This window comes from Tauraco erythrolophus, chromosome 19 (genome assembly GCF_009769465.1).
Source record: "Tauraco erythrolophus isolate bTauEry1 chromosome 19, bTauEry1.pri, whole genome shotgun sequence".
NCBI classification, from domain to species: domain Eukaryota; kingdom Metazoa; phylum Chordata; class Aves; order Musophagiformes; family Musophagidae; genus Tauraco; species Tauraco erythrolophus.
The window spans coordinates 11242586-11258737 of record NC_141483.1 but is presented as its reverse complement, the minus strand read 5'-3'; the positions used below and the strand labels follow the sequence as shown (position 1 = coordinate 11258737).

General features: G+C 40.0%; 1 protein-coding gene across 1 annotated transcript in view; it reads left to right on the top strand.

Annotated features, from left to right (window-relative positions):
* Nucleotides 1-16152, top strand: part of TMEM132C (transmembrane protein 132C) — a 153634-nt gene that overhangs the window by 58121 nt on the left and 79361 nt on the right. Inside the window, exon 3 of the mRNA XM_086623736.1 lies at nucleotides 1732-1878. Coding sequence (XP_086479862.1) covers nucleotides 1732-1878 — 147 coding nt within the window. The remainder of the gene's footprint in view (nucleotides 1-1731; nucleotides 1879-16152) is intronic.

Genomic DNA, 16152 nt, shown 5'->3' with positions numbered 1-16152 from the left:
TAAATGCTCAATTTTTACTTCTCTCCAGTTGCTAAATAACAAGGATGTCCTAAAAGACATGCAGACATCTCCTGAAATACATACTACCAAAAACACACTGATGGGTTTATACAGATTTCAAGATTGATGGTAATGTTTTCTTATTAATGTAATGTTTATTTATTTTTCATTTATTTGAACTGCAGTATGCTGGAAAACTTAATGGGAACTTAGAGCTTTAATGAACCTCAGTAACGGATTTGATTCTCCCTTTACTTTTTGTGTTTTCATTTCTGAGTAATTCAGCTGAAGGCATTAGAGTTGCATCAGGTTTGTGGTGGTTTTACTGGAGCGAGGCAGTAATCTGTGAAGCTCCGTGGTGTTTTATGTTACAAATGAGAGAATTAAGCACTTATGCATTTATACTGAGAAAAAAAAAAAATCTTTTTCAATGCCCTAAATTGTGTTTTGTCTCACTGTTGAAAAACTGCAATAAGAAGACAAGTGCTCTCAATCATTCATGGCTATGTTTTTCGAGTGTTTTAGTGTCGAAAGATGCAAAAAGACTAGTTTTTCCAAGGAACTTAGATGCTGAGTCCTCATAAATGTTGAGAAGAGAACGACATCTCGTTAGATGATGATTTCTGCTCAGTAACTAACATCAGTATTTTAGAAATACATGTTTCACCATGCCTTAGCCTCATTGCTACGATGAAGCTAGTTCTTGCTGAGTAGAGGCCATGATGAACGTACTCTGGTGGTGTGAAGTCAAGCAGCCCTTTGCCTTCTCCATTTGATGCTGAAGCCAAGCCACTCACAGAGGCACATGCTTCTAACTGGCATCCTGCTCCCCACATACTCATTGTCTTGTGTGAGTCTAGTGGGCTGGTGGAATTTTGTCCCTCGGTGTCTTTAGAAGAGAAAGGCTGCATAAGAATCTTTATTTCTCCTTCCTGATGCTTCGTAATAGAACTGAAGATCAGCCGTTAAACATTCTGCACCCAAATAGCATCTTTGCTTGGAGTTCTTTATACAAATGTGCCTTAATTAAGCAAATGCTTTTTAATTAGCTCTCCATGTAGTTATTGCTGATGTTATTAGCAGCACTAGGTAAACACAGTTAACTCTTCCACAAGACGTAACAACTAACAGTGATAGAAACTTGCATCTTATAAGAACATCTCTGAGTTACAAAGTCTTGTCTTAACCAACAGCTGTATTCTCTCCAGGCTGGAGATTTCAAACAGAAATTTCCCTGGGAATCTGTCACAAAGGGGGGATGAGCAACAACCTGTCCACAGATATCTAAAAGGATATCATATGGAATAAAACTGGGATATTTAAAAAGCTCCAGTGAAGTATTCCTCTGTGCAATGACGAAGCACAAGTTTGTCTTGATACAGATGAACAGAACCCTCCTGAGTCTTCTGTATTGGGACAGATTTCTCTTTGGGAGAAATTACTGACAGAATAGAGAAAAGAACCTTGAGTGCAGGTTCTCCTACAAGTTTAGTCTTAATCATAACTCCAGCCTGCTGAACAGATAAGTCACACAGCGTGTTCTGTCCAAAACAAGTGGTATGTTGCCTTAGGTCTGCATTCATGATACCACTCTCTTATTTACTAATGAATTAGAAATTTGCCTAATACTTAGCTTAAAGTTGATATATTGAGATTTCATGACTGAGCTATATTTGGCATCACAGTCCTGAATGACTCTTGTAAACTTTTTACAATTGCTGTTTCCAACAGGGCAAAGGTGAAGAAAGGTGTAAACATTCTCAGTGCAAAGACAAGTGACCCCCGGCAGTGGGATGTGAAACAAGAGGTGGGGAATGGTGGAAAGCATTCGACCACAACAGTTATTTGTCAGAGGATGACGCCAAGTTCAAGGAACAGGTATGAAACCTCATATTCTTGGCACATTAAACTCATTTATATCCATGATACCATTCATTGGTTGAAAGACTTAGGGCTCGTATTACCACTACTCACAGCTATTAAACCTGTAGCCTGGAAATCTGGAGACACTTATGTTAACTACGGTACCATCTGCTGATCTGTAACAGGGCATCTCAGTTTCCAGGTAATAAAATTCATCAGTTTAAATTAAAAAATGAATAGAAGAAGCTTACATTGCGGGGGGGAGGGGAAGTGTCATTTTGACATGAATATGAATATCCTTAATTTTGAAGTTTTTTTACTGAAGATCATTTTTTGGCTTGATAGTTTTGACCTTGTTTCTCTGAACATACCACCGCCTCTGTGGTTGGTTCATCAAGCAAGCAATGAATTCTTCCACAGTGAGCTGCTGTAACTTTCAAACATTGGTGCAGCTTAATTCAAACCTTTCACTGTTTAGTGTCTTGTATGTAATAGAGAAGAATCCCCTTTTGCGAAGTTACTTCTTCCAAAACTGGAGGCCCCTGTGCTAAGCCATACGCGGTAACTGTCAGAGGCAGAGCGCTGCGCTCTGGGGAGCACTGGTGTGAACTGGCCTGTCAGTCCCTGCTTTCCTCTTTAATACATTTTTCCCGAGACTTGATCTAGTCGTGCCGCAGACATAAAAGCAGTGCTTTTCCAGTAAGTATGATTGTCTTCTGCAACACATAGTGAAGTCCTGTATTGTTGCTTTCAGTGGGAATTATTTTGCTGGCTATCATCATAATGAATTCTCACGATGCTGCTGTACGTCAGCCCACACAGAGAGTTTTCACTGTGCTGCCCCAGCTCTGCGCTGATGATTAGCCTCAACCCTGGGCTCATTGAAGAGTATTACAAAATCTTTGGTGGATGCTGGGTTGGTTATTGCTTTCCCATGCAGTCAGTTTGTACCATCTTCAGGCACAGAAAACCTGAGCAGATTTTAACATTTGTATTCTGTGCCCAGTCAGAGCACCTGGGAAATATTAGACTTCTGTAAAGTGTGGAAATTTCTCTTGTCATGAGCAGCTCACTGATTCAATGTATTTACACTTGATATCATTGCAGTTAGTGAGTTTTTCAGTGGAGAGTTGGGGGAGGCGGTAAAAGGAAAGGAAAAATATATCATTTGAGCCTGCCAGAAGTAAGAACCAAAACAGTTTGAAAGGGAAGACATGGCTTTAGAACTGCGTGTAACTCTGAGTGTATTTGCAACTGTGGAACTATAATAGTCAGGTTATCAAACCCCAAATTAAATCTTCTCAATCCAATTTGCATAAAGGCTAATTAACCCATAAAAATATTTTTGGCACTAATTATGCAAATAAAAGTCAATGTTTTAATTAATGCCTCTTTCATTTATGAGTGTAAATAGTTGCTGTCTTCTGAAGCATGACGAACCTGGGTTTGAATGAAACGTTCATGTACAAGGGAGAGCTGAACATGGGAAATGTGTGTACTGAGATCCCAGTGGGAAAGCATACAGTGTAGTGGGCATTACAGTTACTGATTTTCTAAGTGTCACTTGGAGCCCTCTGCACAGAGCACAAATATTCTATTAAGCTAATTTAATTTGGTTGAGAATTGGAAGTCCCCGATGGGATCTTTCTGTGCTGCCACCAGCTTTTTCAAGCTAGTTTAGCAGCGCTGTTCATTTGGGTGATGTGGCAGTTCTGTAGCAAGGTCAGCATAGATGTGACGTACTGTTCTGGAGTTCCGGCATCAACGCAGGCTAATCTTCTCTTGCAGCAAACTCAGCCAACTCATAAATATGTTGATTGATTTAAGTAGAGAGAGGTGTTTTCCACTGTCTTGCAAAAAAGCTTCTGAAAAGCAAGTGAATAAAAGTTTCTAGTTCTTGAATGCTTTATGAAAGTTCACACAGCTTGTCAAGAAGATGGTAGTATGTTATTTTTCTTTGCATGACCAGCTATTTCTAGCAGAGCTCAGAGAATCAGTTAGCAGGAAAGGAGAATGAAGGGTCTTCTACGGATGTGCTTTATTCCTCTGTATTGCAACTAACAGGTAATTTGGCTCTTCCCTTGTATTGTCACATGTCCCCGGTTGGTTGTGAAGTAAGTTATAATATTACTTAAATCCCTGATAGATTCTCAATGCATTGGAGTGCTGCCTGCTACAAAGAATTTTGTGGTAGCCACTTAATTCTGCCTCCAGGATTCGTTCTGGTCATAATGGAGAGAGTGATGTGTTGAATTTGTTAAGCACGTGAGCAGGAAATTCTGGCCTTTCTCTAAGTGCTTGAGTTTACTCAGGAATCTCCCTCACACACCATGGAAAACCATTGCACTCTTTCCTCTTCATATCCCTGGAAACAAATGCCTACACTCAATAAAGCTACTCTTTTTCATTGCCATGTTGCTTTTCTTTTCTTGCATATTTGTACTGTCATTAGTGTAGGGATATAATTACATTGTAAGTGCTTTGAAACAAGCAGTTTGTATCTGAATGCAACATCACTTAGCACCTGATGTACCTTTCACATTATATAAATAATAAAAAACAAGGGACGTATTTTAGATGCATCACATCAATAATTGTTTACTGTTACATTTTGAGAATTTAAGTGGGTCCCACCTTTGTAAGTAATGTTTGTTCTCTTTGAATTTGTGCTGCTAAATCCAAGAGCCATAGCTTCGTAACTGAGATTTGTTCAGAAAGACTTTACAACTGTAGCAAGTAACTGAAAACAGCTTGAAATCAGCAGTGTTTATGTGCCTCGTAATGCAATTTGTGCTGAGATTCAAGTAGCTATTGATGAGGATAACAACAGTGAAAACAAGTCTTAGACTACTGCTTGGTCACTTGTTTTTCCTTGTTGGTCCTCATTTCTGGAGGAAAGCTGGTAGGTTTGAAATGTGTCCTCAGGGTAGGTGAAGAGATATTTTTGGTTACTATTATAACCGTTTCCATATCTTAGTCTTGCCTCTGGTTCCAGACTAAGGCTTGTGTGTTGATTTATTGTGTGTCAGCTTCCCTGAGAATGGCTTCAGTGAAAGGGCTCGTGTTTGCTGTGTAGTTTATTCTGGATTGCCACCACAGGGTGTAAGAGCTCTCCAAGACAGAGCAAGGGTTATTTTTAACATAAGTAATTTTCATCATCTTTTTTTAGTTATTATTATTTTTATTTATTTAAAATAAATGGTATGCTGTCAGCTGTGGGAATGAGACAGACAGGTTAAGGGTAGGTGCAAGGAAGGTTAGGGAATTTCTTCAGCTGACTTCTCTGCCAGAGCCAGAGCATCCTATAATTGCGACGTCAAGGACAAGGAAGCAGCGACTGGGGCTAATCTAGGCCTAACTCCTCGTGTTCCTTCAAACCTGGAAGTGGGCTGGAACAAGCTGCCTTCAGGCTGTTCTTCTTCTGATATTTCTGCCCATGGAGGTTTTACTTTGTGGAGGAATGGAGCCACCCAATGCTTTTGATCTCTGTCAACTGAGTAGAGAAGCTGAGTGTGGGAGAACAGACAGACATTTAGAAAAACTGACATAATGGAAAACTGCTGTGATGTAGTACTTTATCCTCTTGGCCTTGAACCTTTTGAGAGGCCTGTGGGCTTACAGCTCTCCAGCCATCTGTCTGATAAAGAGGCAGACTCGGGAAGAGTGCTTCCAGATGTTATATTTATGTTTCAGACTGTGTCACAATCGCTTATTCCCCCTGCCACATGCACACACATATTTTTTAGTTGTTTAGTTGGGGTTTTTTTAACACTGTCTGGGTTTCCTTGCATTCACATAGAAACAGCTAATGATGTTACCAGGCTGTGTTTCCTATCGTCAAGGCATGGAGGAAAGCAACAAAGCCGTTACAATTCTGTGCAGGTCCCTCTTCTGTCTGGCAGCGCCATATGCTGCCAGGGGATGTCAGTGGAGTGAATTCTCTTGTGATTGAAAAATGAAAGTAAAACGTGTATGTCCAACATGCCTCACACTTGAAAATCTACCAGCCGTGCGGGGTGTGTGTCTGGCTATACCTAAAGACAGTCAGTCTGTGCCCAATATATGGGCACAGAGAAGAGTATTCACGCATTACGAGCAAGGTGTTACTAATTTTTTTAGGATGTGGGTCATCTTTCCCTGACACAGTTTTGGGTCAGAGTGGTTTGCAGAGCTCAGCAGAGAGCCAGTGGTACCTGCTGACCTCAAAACCTTGCAGTCTGAGCCGAGGACACTGGTTTTCACAGGGACTTGGAGGTTTGGTGCTCATGGCTCAGGATTTTTTCGTTACAGTTGTTGGTGCTTCTGACTGATAGTTGAGGCAGGATCAGAGCTGAGATGGCAAATGCCACTACTGTAGTAGTAGGTGCTTGGGAAGTTGTATACATCTTAGAGGTCACATCTGTGTCTGCAGAAACTGATTTGTACAAACTGTAGAGATACTTTGGGAGAAAGACATCAGCAGCGGATTTCTTTTGCCATTGGACTCCAGAAGAGAAACAATTTCCATTCATTTATGAGAAAGTCACAAACGAACAAGCATTATGGCCTCCTGAGTATTTTGTTTTAAGCATCATGCATATTTTGGTGCAAATTAGGTGCAGTCTTTTAGGTTTCTGGCAAATTACCAGTGCAACCTTCAGAGCTTCCAAGGCAAGTCATTCCTGTGATGTGCATCTGTCTGCTTAAAATGTCACATGGGAACGTATGCGTGTAGTTGTCAGTAACAGTATCAGGAATAATACAGCTAAGCCTTTACCTGCTGCTTTAAAGATCCTTCCCCTCCACCCTTTCTCATCTGATTTCCGAAATAATTTATCTTTTCCTACTGTCTTTGCATTTTAAGATTTCTCTTTGTGTTAGCATGCCTGCTTCAGGTCAAATTAGGGCACAGATGTCTCTAGCGTACGGTGTAGGTGCCAAAGACACAGTGGACATCTGCACATATGGTGGAGGATCGGCCAGCTGTGCCTTGTAACAATATCTTTTCTAGGGCACAGAAGACTAGGGTTAGAAGGTTGCTTCCCAGAGGAGCCTTTCATATGGCTCCTCTTTTGCTGCTTTGAATGTCAGGAGTGTTTATCAAAGCCCCAAGCTGGGGAGGGAGGAGGGATGAAGAATGTCTCTCGTCTCTCTTTCAGGAGTAGGCTGCCTGCAGAAGGAGGCGGATGCTCCGTTGCCTCGCTCGTTCTGTCTGCTGCAGTGCCTAAGCAAGTGTCTGCACAAACAGTCTCGAGAGGGAATATTTGTTTCTTACGCCGTACTGTCTTACTGGGTACTTGTGGGAGTGGGGCAACTTGTTGAACCTTATGAATCCTGAGTGGTTTCGACTTAATGGGCAGCTCTTACTTGCATTAAGGAAAAGTGAATTCCGCGGGAGCCCTCATGGACAAGGACTCTCACTGAGCCTGAAGGACCCTTTATTTTCAATCCTTTCAGTAATGCAAGTTCAGAAGGATCAAATTTGAGATAACTATAGCAATTGTCATGGTAACAACATACATCTGTCTAGTTTTCATCTAGCACCTGTGAGGCCCTGGTCCGTAACTAGAGTGTTCGTCCTACCATAATCCAAATAAAAACCAACACTATTATCAGTCATTATTTCAATAGAAATTTGTTTAACTTGTCATCAGCATGAATACTTGCTTTCTAACAGACAAAAGCCGAGTCAGAAAACCAACAGGGTCTGCACAAGTGTTGTGGAAGATACTAAGTGGAAAGTATTACTTTCTTATCAGGTGTGTGGCAACATTCCCTCTACTGTTTAAAATTCAATGCAAGATTGTAAATATAATCTGAAATGAAGTTTTTGAAAGCCTGTTGTTAGGCACTATTGAAATGAATTTTCATGTTGGATTTCAACAGAACCAGTGTTAGATTCAATCTTGACCATTCAAAAAATACTACATTAATCTTTATAGATAACTTAACAAAGTACTAGCCAAGGAGTAAGCAGGAGGGCTGAAGCACCAAGAGAAAGGTCATTCTTCACATACTTCTTGCCCAAATGAAAGCACTGAAGTTGTTTGTTCAGCAAATCTGTATGGTTTGGGAAAGCTTTTTACATGCTTATCAAAACCAAATGCTGGAGGCTTAGCCAATGTATGCAATAACCCAGCCTTGCTGAGAAAGCTGTCTAGCTTGCTGTCAGTCCCTTCCCCGCTTTCTAGTCAGGTTGGATGTATTGTTTTAGTTCATTGTTATGTAAATAGAGCAGAGTCCCACAAATGAAACGAAATAGGATGTGCAATCATGAAATAATGAGACAGCAGCTTTATACCCATTCCAAATTGATAGATGGGTTCAATAATAACTGTAATTCCTGATAGCCAGGGTGAGATTATTTTTTGATATCTGACAAAGTAATCATTTCTCAGAGAGTGACTAGAAAACACACAGTCTACTTTTCAGCCTTTGACTTATGTCTGAGCATGTGTTCTGCACAGCTCCCGGAATATGCAGTAGGGAAGACTGACTGTTGCACCTGCATCTTCTGCCGAAAGCTGCCCCTTGCACGCGGCGATCCCTATTGCTTTCCATTTTAACAAGCTGTAATTCATAGTCAGGTTATCTGTGAAAATCTCCTTCTGATGCAGCACATTCAGAGACTGATACTTCTGTTAATTTTCTCTCTTTGCACTTGAATTCATGAGCTCTAATTTGGGGTGAGGTCAGCTCTTACTTATCTGTGACAGTGGAGGGGTTCGGATGTTTTAGCAGCTATTGTAACTCAGCCTTCCTTGTGATTTGGAGGCAGTGAAAGATAAGAGACAAAAGATGCAGAATTGGGGGGGAGGAATTTGTGCATGTGTATTTTTTCTCACACTGTCTTTGAAGCAGAAACATCTGCTGAAAGCCATAAACAGCTGAGTTCAGCAATACCACATCATGCTGCCAAGCAACTCTGCTTTCCTCTGTAACTTTTAAAGCAGAGGAAATAAATCAGTCAGGCAATAAAGAATGAAGAAAATTTAGGAGGAAAGCGCCAAAAGCCAAACCTTTCTAGAATAAAGTGAATAAGATCTTTGTTATTATTCGGCAGAGCAAATTGAAATATGTTTCTTACACACGTAAGCCCTCGGTACCATTGCCGCATGAGGAATTTCGTAATAACAAAACTCCGCTGAACTCAAGATGCTTAAAACTGGTCAGATGCCTCTGGAAAATAGGCTACAATCTCATAAAACAGGATTAGATGATTTTAAACATTTTTCCGATCTTATGCCTCTGTCAGGTCAGTAGCAGCTAACCAGCTGACAGTGGGAAAGTCTCGTGGTTTGTCTGAGACCTTTACGTTTCCTTAAAAACCTCAATATATTAGGTGAACCATTTGTTTCTGCACTGGCTTACAGAGGTTTACTTTTCCACTCCAAGTTGCTTTAGTTTGACGAGTTACTGCCTATCTCTCTATTTTTTTCTTTTGTTGCATAATAATGGTGACTGCTCTTTGAGACAGGTGGAAAATTATTATCTAGATTGTAAGTCTTCATTGTAAGTCTTACGTGTTACGCAGTGTTGGTAAGAAACCCGGCAGATCGCAGTAACTGCTGACTCAGAGGGTTTTACGGTGTGTAGCTGGTACGGTGGGCTCCTACTCCCTGCTTGTAGCAGAGCTCTCCCTCCAGTCACCACTCCTGGCTGTCACTTTGGTTCAGATCATTAAGTTCTATTCCCAGTTGACATGTGTGTGTAATTAAATAAGTGATGTTACTTGTGTACCTGCAGTGAGGGATGGTTAACACTACTGCTGCCTTCTTCGTTCAGAGACCACATTGTCTGTCTTTTGGTGTACCTCTCACCAGGCCTAAATAACAGAAAGACAGAACTTGGGTGCTTTTTACACACAGTATTTTTTTTCCTCTCTTTAAAATTCAGAATGAGTTTAAATGCATTTCATTAGCCTCTACCATTACATCCATCGCACATCCTCCAGTTGGAGAGAGTTGTAATGAAAAAATAATATTATAAGCACATTAAAATTATAACTTAAAATCACTTACATGATTGATACAGGGTTTATAGGGGAAATTTAGTCTTCATAAACACTCAGAAAACCTAAATATTGTCTCATTAGCACCAGTTCTACATTAGTTTAGTTCCACTGGATTGAATGAAATTAATCTACTGATTCTCACTTTTGTAATTTAAACCAGGATCAAGCCATACATGATCATAAGATGTTTGTTTAAACTCATTTTTAGTATCCGGTATATTGGTTTGAATGCCAAACCAGCATGAGGTCCTGAACTCGAACAATTTGAAGACCTGATCTGGCAGGTGTTGTTAGTGCATCGGTCCAGGTTTGCTTCTCTGACACACTCACATCTCAGGCTTAGAAAACCTTGCTCTTATTCAGTTATCTTCTTAGAAAAATGTTTGCAATATCTGGGCTGCTAACAAATACAGCTCTCTTCCTACAACTTTCTAGCATTTTTTTCAATATTTCCATGCACTCTTGTCTGTCTCCATCCATCTGCTGTATCTCTTCTGCTATACTGGTAGGCTTGCTGAAGCAGGCAGCATGTTTGTAAAACATGCAACAGGGTCCTAGCCTATGCCAAGGCTCCTGCTCTTAATAATAATAAATAGTCACCTCCTTTATCTGGTTAATTCTTTGTCACTGCCTGAAAATATTTGAATGGATCCATTTCCTGGTGCGAATCACGTTTGAAACTTTTGCAGGCCAATAGGGAGATAATACTGATTTGTTGCATAACTACTAATAGGCATGTCAGCAGTGCTTCAGACTGAATGAGGCAGCATCATTACTGTTCTGCAAACACTTTACAGCATGCGAGCACTGTTAGCAAACACAACAGTTCATGCAGTTCAGGCTGGACATAACTCAGCAAAACCAAGGACTTGTTGCATTCTGTTATGATACAATTCCCCTTGCACATTTTACATAGGAGGTAGAGATAATATATGCTTTTTCACAAGCTTAGAAAGTGAAAATCTTTTCCTGTTATAGATAAAGCAACTCCTGTAGTCTAAAAACTATCTTGCATCAGAGATCATTGCAGTTCTCCGCACACAACTGTCCTACACAAGAAAGAGTAGTTACTCTATCGGCTTCTATAAGTCTTCATTTGCAACTCAAAATTTATCTATAATTCCGGCTGCAGAGAGACCTCTGGTATTTCACATTCTGGGAATGAAGGAAGATCTTGTTTTTCTTCACTATCGCTTCATGGTGAATATCAGCAAATACTGACATTTTAAAAGGCGACCTTTTTTTTTTGTGAGCTGTGCAGCCACAGTCCCTTAACTGTAAATCAACGTAGAATTTGTCTTGCTGTGTAAAGTGCTTGTACAAATCACCTGGTTCGAGTTGGGTTTTGTTACATAAATTGGTGGGTCGGAGGAGGCATAGGAAGTGTTTGGAGGGTACTGTGTATTTCCTGGCAATGGAACAAGGTAGAGGTGGGCTGTTCTTTTGAAAGGCAGTAAATGTCTGTGAGTTCTCCAAAAAAAAAAATGGTTATAGTCCATCAAGTCTTGGCTAAATAAGATTCTGGGGTTCTGTTTCTTGCAGTAGATGATATTGGATGATAAAGATCTGTAAGCATATTCTTTTGTAACACTTTCAAAATTAAGAATGAAAAATGAAATCAGAGTAGTAGTATTATACAGAAATTGCCAGTGTTCTTTGAATGCACTTTTTCCTTAAGCAAGGACATTCAGTACTCCTTCCTGGGAAAAATCTGTGCTGTGTCCTTATTTGAAGGGTCAGAATGAGGAGTGTCAATGACTGGTATAATCAGTGTAGATCTGCTGAGACAACATATATCAATTTGTCCCACGATCATTCAAGAAGAACTCATACAACTTTCCCGTTATTACTTCACCAACATGCTAGTAATTTCATGGGGAACTAAGTTTATTAAAAGAAAACTGAGATGTTTTTTGTAGAGGTTTTTTTTGATAGATCAATGCTGAATTCCTGTTTGCTTGTCAGGAATTTCAGTTCCTGTTAGATTTCCAGGGAAGAACGCTTAGCTGCACTGAAGCAAATGACAAAATTTCCTTTGCAGTCTGAATTTCACTCCAAGTTTAGACTAAATTTGTACTCTTCTCTCCTCCCTCTCTACAGCTCAGAAAACTAGGATAGAGTAGAATAGAATATAGAATAGAATAGAATAGAATATGTCAGTTGGAAGGGACCTACAACAATTATCTAGTCCAGCTGCCAGATAATCTCTTTGCTGTTTGAGGCTGTGAACAGCAGCTTACACACTCCCCTTCCATGTGTATACCTGCATGCATGATGGTAATTATCACAAAAGAAGTTTTAAGTAGCACCACATTGATTTTTGGTTGCCATGCTGCAAATTAATGGACTGAGCATGCACTCTTTGTAATCACACTAGTAGAAATTCAATAATGACTCTGCCAGAGTACTCGAGTGACCTCAGTCACTAAATTCATCCCTATTTCGACTATTTTTAATGAGACTGGCATATTTAGCAATGCCATTAGATGGCTTGAAAACAAGGTGCCCTGTCAACCAAAGCGTTACTGATAGACCAACTAACAAGAATTTCAATGTTGATATCTGTTCTCTTACCCAAAATACTCTACAGCTTCTCTGTGGCAATGTTCATTAGAATGTACTAAGCAAAAGAAATTTCTGATCTGTGTGATCTGCATGAAATATTCCATTATAACTACTAGATTTCCACCAAATCAGAGCTCAGCAAGTATCACTGACAATCTCCAAAGGAATATAATATCTCTGGTTAGTTTAGCAATTGTTCAGCTAGGTTTAGAGGTTTTAATTGTATTTGATTATAATTTCTTATGGCATTTTTGTCATCTCTGAAAAAGTGTAATAGGATGATAAGGCTCTCCACTTGGAGATGCTATTTGTCAATTTTTATCTTGAGAAATGTTCGGAAGTTTAATGAGGCTGACTTGGAAGGAATATTTAAAGACAGATCTTGTTCATTACTGTAATACCTGTTTGGCTGTCTGCACTTGCAGAGTTCCACAGTTTGCTGTGGTTTCCTATTGTGATTTCCTCACAAAGAGCTAGTAAACTCCTGTGCATTACTGATGAAGACTATTTAAATACAAACTGTTCCAAACAGTACTCTTAGAAAAGTTAACCTAGAAATGTCATGGTAAGTGTAGGGCACTTGATCACTAAGAGTTGGCTAGAAACTCAGCTTTTGGTAGCCTTACTCGCAGAACCGTCTGAGAGGGGGATTGTTGCCATGTTCTATTAATCAAAGCTGTGTTAATTATTTTGACAGGCAGCCTCTCCTGCTCTTTTCAGTCTTCCTGGGGCTGGCAGAATCGCTGAGGTGAGATGAAACACGTAGCCATCAACATCATATAATCGCCACGTCCTTCAGTGATGCAAATCCATAGAGATTTGTTGTGGATCACCGTGGATCACATATAAATTCACCATGTGGGTTTACTAAAAAAAAAATCTCAGAAGATACCCAGAGTCACAGAACAGACTTCCATTTAGAGCAGAAGCCAGGACATTTGAGGGAAGTGGTTTTTACAGACCCTGCTGACCACATTGTGCATAAATAGGCTCTGACTTTGTTAAGGCTTGAAAAGTGTGAACTCTTCGCCATTACCCTCTCCCAGAGGAATACTGATTTCACTGGCTTCACCTTGAGTGCTACACCTCAACAACTGGTTTTGAAAAGATGTGTCTGTAATTGGCAGTAGAAGAATTTATGCTTTTTTAATAGAAGTTAATACTTAACTGTTGGGACAGAAAGAAATAAACAGGTTTTGAATTTGGAGCCTGATTCAGCATTCGGTGAAGTTTGGCAGAGACTGTCCATCAGCACTGAGTCCTGCTCTTGATGAGCAACTGTAGAACAGTTTGTACATCCTAAATATGTTTAAGAATACAAATACAAACTATGCACACCACTGAGCACAAATTAATTGCTGCCTGAAGGACAAAGATGAAAAAAATATCCTTTCAGCAACTCAGTTGTTTTCTTCAGGTTTTCCCACCCAAGTCCTTCTAGAGCCCTCTTTTTAGATCTGCTCAATGCGCAGGCTCCAACATCCCTCTTCCTTCTGTTTTCTCTTGTTTGAGAACCTTTACCACTTCATCATTTTCTGTTTTTACTCTATTTACTAAGTAAAGGTGTGGGATGAAATTTGTTCCTGATTCCTGGTATAACGAGAACGTCTACTGCAGGATATGCTTTATGTCTTCCAGTCTGGATTTGGGCCTTAGTGTCTCTTTGTATCCTGTCAAATACCCTGGCAGAGATTTCTCTATCTGTCTTTTATAGGACTAGTGAGTTTTCTGAGTAATCATACCCTCTTTCCCAGCCACTGGGGAGATTTGCAGTAACTGTTGAGTTCTTTCACAGTATTGATCAAGTCTTAGTTTGGAATTGTGGATCATGAAAGGTGGAAGAGTGTGTGGTGGTTTCCCCTCATGTGGGTGATATAGCAGCATGCCTTTCAGATTAGGAGCTTTAACATTTGTGTTTGTGAATATATATTTTTTTATTTGTATTTGCAAGGCTTATAGTGTCAAATTGCCATCATGCCAGTGATCTGTTTGTTCCTTTGCCAAGTTCTCAAGTCATCTCCTAGGTTGCTAGAAAGGATGCTTCTTCTTTTCTGCAGTTCTGCAAATTGAGCTGTGGATTGAAGAAAAATCAGGCATTGGATTCTACCCTCATTGTGCAACAAGCAGCAGCCACTGGCAGCGGCTCCCGTGGGGAGATCATTAGCCAGCTGTGGGAGTCCAGTGTCTTATTTCTTTCTTCTTGAGGTCATCTGAACCTACACATTCCTCCTTCTAAGAAAGCAGCTTTTGCTGGGGTCTCATGAGCAAGATGAGATAACTGGCTGGAGCACGTTATGGGCTCCTTCTGGCCCATGGCCTGGCTCACACCCCATAAAACTTGGATACAGAGGAAAGAAAGATTTACATTTGAGTCACACGCTGACCCAAGTGGAGCAAGGATGCAGCATGGACATGCACAGACACGTGAGCAAGAGAGTGCTTGCAGGCTCTGCAGTTTGGCTGTGACCCGCACGCTGGATGGATAGGTGCTTTAACTACCAAAGTTCGGTAAATAATGTGCATTCATCAGTATCTGTCATATTGTCTCCTCCATGTTCCTCATGTACCTTAGACAGAGAGAGAAGACTTAGTTTCAGTGACACTTTCTCAAGATAAAACCCCCAGCCTATTTGGAGCAAACAGTTGACCGAAGTATTTGTTAGGCTCTGTTGTAACTGAATTCTGTAAAATTATCACACATATACAAGCATGAGTTCATTTTGCCAGGAAGCAAGACCGTTAATCCTGCCTTCTTTGAAGCCATGTCTTTGTGTACTGTAGTGTAGGCTTATCTGTTCAGATTACTTATGTTGTTGGAGACTTCATCTGTTTGTAATGTTAATGACTGCTGCGTAGCACAGCTCTGCATGAGAAATTTTTCTATATTTATAAAAATATTTTTTCTTTTTAATTTTATATTTTTCCTATTTTTCTTGTATTTCCCTGTATTTATATCTAATTTCTTGTCCTTATTATGTATTTAATATTTTTTCTTACGATAAATCCTCTCATAGGGGGATTTGGTTTCTAAAGAGTTAATTGGTGAATGCTCTTTTACTCAAGAGCCAATTGAATCAGATAATTTGCTGTTTCCTGAGTGATGTCAGTGTACAGAAAGATCTTTTGTTCCAATGAAGATGTTAAAGAGGGTTTGAGGATTACTTTCTATGCAGATTCTTTACGTGAAAGTTTTACAGCATGTACCCTACAAGATTTAGAAATGCTGCTGTTTAAACATCAATACACATAATTAGTCAGTAATTGTTGAGATCTAATACTCTCTTTAGCATGTTTATTAGAACTGCTCCAGAGATCCCTGAAGACAAATCCAGCCAAGTGTGTAAACCTTTAGTTTTATAGTTACTGCCAGCTTTTCATCTTAAGCAGGGAAAGAGATGGGATTTTCCTACGCACTGAAGTGCTGAGGTTCTTGCCCCTAAAGTTCAAGAGCTATCAACTACTGATAGTAGTCACCAACTTGTTTCTGGAGGAGCCCAGCCTGATCTGCGCTTCATTAGCAGACGTATCCCTCTTCCCCACAATGCAGCTCCCTCATTTCACACATCCAAAGCAGAATTGATGCTCCTTGTAGTCACCTTTTTGTTTCCACCTTCTTGATGGCTAGGTGTTATCTATTTTCTTACTGGAGTCTACAGACAAAATTTTCACATGTGTAAACACCTGTATAAGAGAGAATGAGGATGAATGATTGTGGGGATCAAGGACAAGGA